General features: G+C 44.1%; 1 protein-coding gene across 12 annotated transcripts in view; it reads right to left on the bottom strand.

The window, feature by feature from the left end:
* Positions 1-9,985, bottom strand: part of MAP4K4 (mitogen-activated protein kinase kinase kinase kinase 4) — a 201,303-nt gene that overhangs the window by 63,973 nt on the left and 127,345 nt on the right. For all 12 annotated transcript variants that reach the window (XR_003095857.1, XM_014523594.1, XM_025213172.1 and 9 more), the window contains exons 4-5: positions 3,689-3,814; positions 890-1,000 (exon numbers count right to left, since the gene is read on the bottom strand). Coding sequence is in view for 11 of the 12 variants with exons in the window: in XM_014523594.1 (XP_014379080.1) it covers positions 890-1,000; positions 3,689-3,814 (237 nt within the window). In the remaining variant the exon portion in view is untranslated. The remainder of the gene's footprint in view (positions 1-889; positions 1,001-3,688; positions 3,815-9,985) is intronic.

Below are 9,985 nucleotides of genomic sequence, written 5' to 3'. Positions count from 1 at the left end.
TTCCTGCTTACTAGTGAGCAGCAACAAAAGAGTCCAAATGCAAATAGCTTTCGGCACTACTCTCTGGAGTTAGGGCAGTAAGCCAAGACTCCATGTCTTCCTCCCTCTTCGAAAAATTTACTGCTGCCACAATGCACGGAAGCGGAAGACAGAAGCCAAATTAGACATAAGGTCCAATGATACGGTCCTTTACTTCAGGTTTTATTACTAGACCAGTCCCGTTCACATACTGTTACTAACGATATGGGGTGCAAGATATTTTTCTTTATCAGATGATAGGAGGAACGCTGTACCAGTTTCAATCAGCACAACGCTCAAAATGCCAGATCAAGCAACACCACATTTACATTGATCGGAAATTACACATGAAAAAGTAACAAAACTAAGGGGACAGCCATCTTTCTGAAAAGTAAGATTGTATACCGCCACATAACATTTTAGGGGCCTGACTGAGCACGACACACCATTCTTCTCCATCAGTTTCTGGAAGTATTCGTGTGCAAGCACTCCAAGTGGAATTTTCAAAAAAGTTCTCACCACTGGCCTAACCCTACTCCCACAGCTTCAATGTAAGCAGAGGAAAGAGGCTAGTGCTAAGCACTTTTTAAAAATCCCAGCCTTAACCTAATTTTGTTATATTAGTATGGATAATTAGGGGTTCCAGAAGCATGCCTGTGTGCATTAGAGATATGAAAAACATATTCTCAAACTCTATGCTGGCCTCTTGTGACAGTTACCCACTTTCTGCAGGGTTGACATTACTATTCTTCCACACAGCAAGCAGACGTTTGGGGCTTTTACCCCAAGAATCTTAATGTAAGCAACCCTCTTCAGTTCCATCCACATTAGTACAGAAACTAAGGTCGACACGATGGATCACTGTCCTCACCCTGAGAATCTCTCTTGAGATGTATGCTATCCAGTCTTCTTTCAGAGTATTCCCTTTTGTGTTCTTCACAAGGTCTGTGATAGATCCTGCTCCACAAAACTCCATAACAAGCTGAAAAAAACCAAGCCAATATTGAACATAATTTGCAGAAAACCCAGGGTTTAAGATGCAGCAAAGTTGGATATAATATTATTCTCACACAGAGACAAATGGCAAATACCATGTCTTGGCCTGGAAAAGGGAGGTAAACACAGCTCTGATGCATGTCAGACATACAGAACGCATCCCATGAGTACTACTCAATTTGTGATTTCATGGAAAGCACAGCAAAAAAAAAAAAATTAAATTAAATTGGGCATTGTCTGCACAATCTACAAAATAACCAAAACAACCGCCCCCCCAAACCTCAACCTTACTAAAGATAAAATGGTGGTTCCCCATGGCCACTGTGGCCTGGCCTACGCGGAGGGGTTAAAATGATCACACCATCCCAAAGCTTCTTAATTTGCAATTCCCATTTCTTTACAAGGGTCAGAAACAACTGCTAGCATTGCACATATATTTATATCTTAGCTTCTTAAATAGCTAGGCACTGTTAACTAAAAACACATTCGTGCATAATGAGCAACACTGAAATATTTTCATTCCATAAGAACTAGTTTCTATTCACTGACGATCCCTTAGAAATTTCCAATATTTTTATTTCAAAAGTTAAAAATAAATACATAAATAAATAACCCAAGGGATTCTAGAAAGATGCTCTGATACATTGGTCCGATAGTGGATTGGCAGCAACGTAAAGAAAGTTGGCTGTATCAGAAATCAGCCCAATGCGTCCAATAATTTGGCAGATAAATGCCCGTGTGTGCGCGCAGCCACAGTACAGCGCAGACAGGGAGTACAGCCCAGCAGCTTGGACAGCCGAGTCCAGCTGGTAAGTCCACGGTGGTGGAAGGAGCATGGGAGGCCAAATCAACACCACCTGTGGTGAGGGAGGGAGTGGGGCAGGCGCTACCCAGCTGGAGTGGTACAGAGCGCAGGACGAAGCTGCAGCTCATCCAGGGAGTGAGTGCACCCCCCGGATCTGCACAGGGTAGGGTGGGCAGGGTGCAGCTGTGAGCTAGAGCCAGGGCTGCGCCAGGCTCTTCTCAGCAGAGGCTGGGCTCGGGGCAGGTGGTGGCAGCGCTGGGAGGAGGACTACGGGGGCAGGGGAGGGGGGAGGCTGCAGCCACTCCAAATTTCACCATAACCATCCCCCCAACCCCACCTCCCAGAGTTGCCGCCACCTGCCCGGGGCAGCCCTGGCTCAACCCCCACCTCCACACATGCTGGGAAAAGCCAGGAGAAATTTCGGGTAGCTGCACTCTGCCCTGCCCCATCCTGCCTTGCGCAGATCTGGGGGCACATGCCCCACCACCCTGTGCCCTCCCGAATGAGCAGCAGGAGCTGCTGGACAAGCTGCAGGACAAGCAGAGCGCAGCAGCGGAAGCCGCCCCCACAGAATGAGCTGTGGCTCCATCCCATGCCTGTGCCACACCAGCTGGGCAGCGCCCAATCCCCAGCCTCAACCCCACTCCCTCCCTCACTGCAGGGAGCATTGATCTGCCCCCCCACACCCCTTCACCCACACCAGACTTACCAGCTGGACACAGCTCTCCAAGCTGCCGGACTGTGCTCCTCGCTGCCTGCGTGCTGTGTTGTGGCTGGGCATGGACACACAAGCATTTATCAACCAAATTATCAGACACTTCAGGCTGATTTCCGGTATAAGTCAATTTTCTTTACATCAGTGCCGATCCAATATCAGACTGATGTCTTGGTGCACCTCTAACTCCTATACTCTACAGAGTTTTACTTAAAGTATGTGTTCACAAATTACGTTTAAGTGTTTTTGGAGAGAATTTGTTCTACACCATACACTAAGGGTGCATCTACATAAGACGTTTGCTGCCGAACTGACTAATTAGCTCAGCAGTAAACATCTTGCATCCACATGCGCAGGACCTTTCAGCTCGACTAAACTAATAAACCCCACAGTAGGACAGTATTTGTAATACTTGTATTTACCCTGCTACGAGTTTTTTATTCTGCAGCAGCGCACATGTAGACACTGACACAGCTAGCTGGGACACGAAGAGGCTTCAGTGTCGGGGCTGCCTGCCACCTAGCCCCATGCTGGAGCACCATCATGACCCAGCCAGCCCCTCCACAGCACATTGAGTCGGGTCAGAACAGCCTCAGCCTAGGAAGATTGACCCCCCAGGCTCCCTGCCAGTCAGGGTTGCTCCAACTTGGTTCAATGTGCTGCAGTCTCAGGCTCATGTGTATATGTGGTGCCTAGGAGCAATAAACTCCATAGCAATAAGCACCAGAGTTTATTGCTCTGCATTAATATACAAGCGTAGACATAACCAGAGTGTCTTTAAAATGCTTAACAGTTATCAACGTCATTAAAATGTTAGTGTTGGGTAACCCCAAAACTTAAGAAAAGGAGAAATTTAAAAAGGCAAAATGAGTCATATGGTTATATTTTCTTGCTGCTCAACTGTTTTTTTCTTTACAAAGTGCATTATTATCTACCTGAGGAAAAAGAAAGTGATTTAAATAAGTCAAATGCTAATAGCAAATCTTAGACCAATTTTTCTCTAAAGGATGCACCAGTAAGATTCATCTAATCGATCCTGCCATGAAATATCAAACTCCATTACTTTGTATTACCTAACATGATCTTTTTGCCGTCCTCAAATAATAAGCAAAGGGGAAAAGGCCTATGAGCATACTTGAGAAACATCTGCTTACCCATAACTGATCATCATGCCCTGGAGGACTTTTTTTAATGAAAGCACCATAGTAGGTTGCAATATTTCTATGATGAGAGTACTTCTTTAGCATATTTATCTCCAGCTTGATTTCTTCTTCTTCATCCTTTGAAACAAAACAAAAAACATGCATTTTATATGACGTGCATTATTTATCACCTCCACACTCACATGAATGGGTAGATACAAAGGAAGAAAATTATACCAGCAGCATGCTCAGTGAATACAGTTTGGCTTAGTGCTATGGGATGTCAGGGTTTGTTATGGGAAAAAATACCTGAAACAGGTTTTTTCCCCCCCAGAACTTCAGTAATTGTGACACCATTAAAAGACTGAAAATACATGCAATTGATAAGAATTCCACAAAATTCCTATAGTTTAAATGACATATTGATAATTACATGGGAATTTCTCTGTAGCTGGAAAAAAAAAATTCTGAAAGACCAAAAAGATCCATTTTTCAGCCTGGTTATTATAGTCATGGCACAGACAGTTTCTAATAAACATTCTATCAAATCCACAGAATTCAGAATGGATCAATTATCAGCAGCGAAAAAAACCTGGAGTTTTTTGGGGTGGGTTTTTTGTTTTGTTTTGGGGGGGGGGGGGGGGAGATGGGACTGACTATAACATTTGACCAATTCTATTTAAATCCCATGCAAACCACTCAGTGGCATGGGTTTTTACCATTAAAGCATGTTCTCCTTCAGGACTGAGTCTTTGCAGGAAATGGGTTACACGGAAGCCCATCTTGTGCCAAAAGCAGCAGACAAACTAATTCCGCTTCAGGAAGACAGCTTGGGAGCTCCGGAAGTCCCTTTACTCATGTAAATGAGCCATTTGCCCTGCATCCCAGAGGTCATTCCTCCTCCATATGGTTGTACACAGGAAGAGCAAGTGCATCAGGAAGAGCATGGCTAGGAGTCCAACATGTAAACAGGATACCATACACAAAGACAGAGGAAAGGTTTCTTTTTTCCTCCCTTAGTAAAATGCTCCTGTATAGCACCAACTCAGGTTGAAGACGGCATATTTTCCAAAGGAAGAAGTTTTTTTGCAATAGTTAATGGTAGACATGATATCAGAAACAGCTGAAACTTATGCTGTTTGGCTGTTTGTTTTGCAGGAGGTTAAGTACCAACAGCTGCTAATGTGAGAGGGTTGGGGTGGCTTGCAAATGAGAGGCAGAGCACATGCCTGAAGGCAGCATGGCTGTCTACAGAGGGAATGGTATGGAAGAGGATATACTGCGATTGCTGGCTGTGCTTACTGGTACAGGCAGAAGTACACTGCTTAGAAAGGACATATTCCACAGACAAAACTTCAAATATTCCACATTGACATCAGTGGGAACAGAATCAGTCCAATAGTTTGGGTTTGCATTCAGTCCAGTAGACTTTAGGAGCAAAGCTTGTGAGGTATTACACTGATAGATACAGCAAACAACTGGCTATAACAGCAAGTCACACACAGACAGCGCACAATCAGATTGTCCATGCAGCTGTGTCAATGCACCTTACCCTGTGACTTGCTACAGCAACTGTGCTATTTCAGACCTGAACCTTTCCCCAAACCAAGACCACAAGTAGTGCTCTATCACTACAAACTGTCAATTTAGTTTCCAATGGACATTTGTCCATAACACAAAAGACAGAGCATGCTTATCGTTTCATGTGTGCTTTCAATCAAGTTTGAACTCTCACTGAAAGAGGAGAATAGCTCTACCGCTCTTAATGTCATTAGGTCTTTAAAGATGACACATTCTCCATTTAATGAGCCCCAGTGAAATTAAAAAGCTAACAGACCTGAGGCTTCCAGACATTCCAGCGAAGACAAGTAAGTAAAAATGTGGTAACCTCCCCATTACTAAAGCAGATCAGGGACTCTGGGAAAAAAAAAAGGGGGGGTTAATCAAAACCAAAGCTATTTGTGAAAAAGGGTTGGTTTTGACTCACTGTACTGATTCAATAAGTATTTTTTCACATGTCAAGTATGTTCCGCTTCAACATATTTAAATGAAAATGTTCAATTCAAAATAACTTTGTTTTGAAATGTTGATTTTAAAACAAAGAAATTGAATGAGAAATGCTGATATAAAAGACGCACTTTCAATCAACTCATGTTTTTTCACGATTTGTTTGTTCACAGAAATTATCTTTTCATCCCAATTTAAGACCTGACATTTTTTAAAAGACCTTGCTGCAGAACAGGAAAAATATTCCCTACCTGGCTCTTCCCATTAGTATATGCTTTGCTGAACAATCAGGTTGTAAGATAGCTCCCAATTCCTGCACAAGAGAGTCCTGGAATTGGATGCTGCATGTTCAGATTAAGGTGCTTTTTAAACAAGGTTGTACAGAAGAACCTCACATCCTGCTGCATACACTATTATTCCTTGCACAGTTGCTCCTATTAGGTTCGCAATTTGCTGAGGCCTCTCATCACAAAGACAAAGGGTAAATTTAAAATGATTGAGGAGAGAGACTGTCACTCACAGGAAAGGATACAAAGCTACATCCTTTTTTCTTGGAAGACAGAGGCAGCTGGTTAGCCCCTCTTAGTGATTTTATGCAGCTGGCATCAATTACCACTTAGCCCATTATCAGTGGATACAAACTCCCATAGAAACATTCTTTGTCTCTGTCTGTGACAGTACAGTTTTCACTTGTACATTCACTGTCTGTTTGTGACAGAATGTCTGATTACTAGTAATTTTTGCAGTAAGCTATATTTTTGTAAGAGCCACATGATTAAATCAAGTTTCAGTTAGAGCACAGTCCTCTCCAATTTCCATTTACTTAGCTATAGATTGCTATAGCATTTTAGGGACAAACAGAACCGCTAGGAGTTTTTATATTAAAAAAAGATTAACAAGAGATACTACCTGTCGATTTCTAGCCCATGCTACAACTATGAATAAATCTATCATCATGGTAAAAATACCAGTAATATCACTTTTCAAGATTTAACGTCACACAGGTTAAATATAAAACAACAATGAATATTATCTGTAATAGCACCATCTGGTGGGTGCCACACAGTTTGCACTTGGAAGCCACAGAAGATTTTGTTTCTTTCCCAGCACTTACATTAAAGGCACTGATTCTCAACCAGGGCATCATGACACCTTGGGGTGCCTTTAGATACTTGCAAGGATGCTGCACGGTGTCACACAATGTTAGCACTGTTAGGTGAGCAAAGATCATTCATCAGGTACACCCAGAGATTTCTAATAGTAATTCAGTGTTAGGTACCTGCACACCTGCTGTAATCTTACTGAGTTCTTTGCAACAGAAGAATTGCTCTATTATTTTTCTGTAGTCAAAAACTGAGTGAAAACTAAGAACTCACATTTTCCAGAGGTATTTCAAGTTAAAGGTTGAGAACTACTGGATAACTGCTTTAGCACACCCAATAAATACATAACTGTATTTCTCTAGGGTGGAAAAAAGGGGAATCCACTATTTGGTTAATTCTGGCTGCGTGCAGATGAAACGAGAGGCACATGTGCATGACACTTTAAAACGGTCTAAATGCTTTTGCACTGCTTTAATGGTGTTGCTGTTTGCACACCTTGGCAGCATATTGTGCATTAATTCCAGCTACTCTAGGAAATTCAGCAACGTAATGCACCTTAAATGACTTGGGGTGCAGCAAACTAAAACTCCTACAAGGAGTTTTAGTTTGCTGCCCCTACAGCCATGGAGTGAAGCACCGGGCTCCATGCAGCTCCACGGTTCTGCAGAAAGCCCTGCAGGCAGCCTGGTAGTAGCAGCCCGGGAAAGCAGTTCTGCCCAAGAAAAGCAACAAGCCTGATTCCCGCCCCCCACCCCGGAGCCTGCCTGCCTGCGTGAGCTGTGCAGGGGCCCGGTGCTTCCCTCCGCGGCTGTGGTGCTCCCCAAGACCACCTAAGCTGGGTGCCTGCAGGTGGGCACTGCCTATGGGGGTGCCGCCCCTACTGCCGAAGGAAGCACCAGCCTCCCCCACAGCCCAAACACCCCTCCGCCCGCCAGCGGCTCACCCTCCCGTCCACGCCAGAGAAGCAGGTAAGTCAGCAGGGTGTGTGCAAGACACAGGGGTTTAATCAGCCCTAAATAGAAGCAGTGTTTTTCAAAACCCACCACCTCAATTTAGGGTCCCCATTTCATCTACACACCCCCTATCACAACTGGCCTTCTGAAGATGATAGTTTACTTGAACAATTAGAAAAAAAATTAAGCCAATGACAGCCACTACAAACAGATCCACAGGTTTTTTTTTTCTTTCTAAATGTAAATTTTCAAAACCATTGTGTTTATCTTTATCTTTTAAAATAAAAAAAAGAAAAGAGGAGGAGGAAATCCTTAAGTACAACAACCACATAATGAACAGCCTAAAAAATCTACCCAGTAGGGCAGGGCTATCCAACTGGCAGCCATAGGCTGCATGAGGTCCATGAGGAGTTGATCTGTGGACCCCCGGCTCCCAGGTGAGGGCCACTTCCCCCACCACTCTGGAGGATGCTGCTACTGCTGGGATCTCCAGGTTCCCCTTCCCTCCTCCAACTTATGCTTCCTGCTCCCTGAGAGCAGGGTGGGGGTGGCATTGTTGCAAAACCCAAGATTTGGTGGATCCAGGTTCCTCTCAAGGTGTGGCACAGTATAGTGGGGAGGGAGCGGGGGGAGATACACAGCATGCAACTCCTGGAGGGGTGGGAGAGATGCTGGTTTGACAGGGGGGCACCAGCAGTGTGGCAGACACCTACATGGTATGCAGTTTGGAGTGGGGGAGCCCACGTGGGTGCAGCCTGCCCAGCATGTGACCCCTAGCCACTCCAAAGTTGGACAGCCCTGTTGTAGGGGGTCATTTCCTGAGTACCTAACTAAGAGCAAACAGTGTACAGCAATTAAGTGAATATATCACGCCTAAGGGGCTGGTATCCTGGTTAGACCAGAAGAGAGGGTTTGCACGAGTAGTTTACTCATTTCAAGTATGCAGGAAAGGAGGGTGCTAAAATAAATATTCCAATTTCAGCAACCATTGGGGAAAGAGAGAGGATGTGACCCTAGCCAAAAGTTTGGCATCCAAGACAAGAAAACCAAGCCTGGCAACACCAGGCTTGTTCCTGAAGGCCTCAAAAAGCCTTGTACACTGGGTCAAGGCATTGTCTTTCTTCTCTCCCACCCAACCCAAGTAGTCATTTTGGCTAACTGAGCTCCCCAGAGTGAGAAATTCACTAGAATAGAGGACTGGGAAGGTGACTAAAAACAGGGCTCCAGTCAAACCTGGGAAAGCAAAAGCTGAGGAGTGGAAGTAGGAAAAAGAGTTCCTGGGCTGCAGAGGCCAGAGCTAGAGAGATGAGCCTCAGGAAGGGGAACGCTCTCATGCCTGAACTCGCACTGATTTCTAGTAGAAAAGAAAAAGAGCCTATATTTAGGAATCAAACCAAATAAAATAGACCCAGAGGGAGGACTGTGTTTTCACAGATCCATGGAGAGGACCCTGCTTTCAAAGTACAGGGATGCAAGTGAAGGAGAAAACTAAGATTTGGGTTCCTTAAAGACCGATGTTTGATCACTGGGGAGGGGGTGTGGAGGGGGCCTTCAGTGGGGCACTCACCTACACTGTTAGAAGACAGCACTGAATAACAGAGTTACCTCCAAAATCAACTTGAGATTTGCCTTGTTTTCATTCTGTGTTTCAGAAGCAGGGAGTAAAGGGGCACGGGGAGTAAAATATTTAAAACCATCTCCTCCTGATACCCAATTTATGAATTGAAACATGAAAAAGGAGCCAGAGCCAAACAATCCTAGTCAGCAGTTGAAGATGAACTAGAACAAGTTTCTGTCCCAAAATTATGAGCACATGCTTATACCCTGCCAGATAATGTATCTATTGCTATAAATCACCGCGTAGCAGAAAACAAGTTAATAGGGTCAATGATTTTTTTTTAAAAAAGCTAATTTACGAAGTTTTTATTATCAACTACAACATGCTTTATATTAATAATACTGATGGATTTCAATGAAGATATCTACCAGATGAATTACCCTCACTGTATCATAATTTAGATTTCTGCAAAGGCAGAAATCTCTAGTCACTCACTCCCCTTCCTCCCTTCCCATGCAACTTTTACAGCTTTGCTGGCCTGCCTCAAAGGAATGGCATTGTCTGGAGAACAGACAGTTGTTACTTTATATCTTGGATTTGAGATTTAGCTAGGTTGCCTCAGGACAGCTAGTCCTCCCTGCTGGTTTGTACCCTTTTAATTTCTAACTCAGGTGCTGCAAGAGAGAGT

The sequence above is a fragment of the Alligator sinensis genome, unplaced genomic scaffold (genome assembly GCF_000455745.1).
Source record: "Alligator sinensis unplaced genomic scaffold, ASM45574v1 scaffold680_1, whole genome shotgun sequence".
Classification (NCBI taxonomy): domain Eukaryota; kingdom Metazoa; phylum Chordata; order Crocodylia; family Alligatoridae; genus Alligator; species Alligator sinensis.
This window is presented reverse-complemented; position numbering and strand designations above follow the sequence as displayed.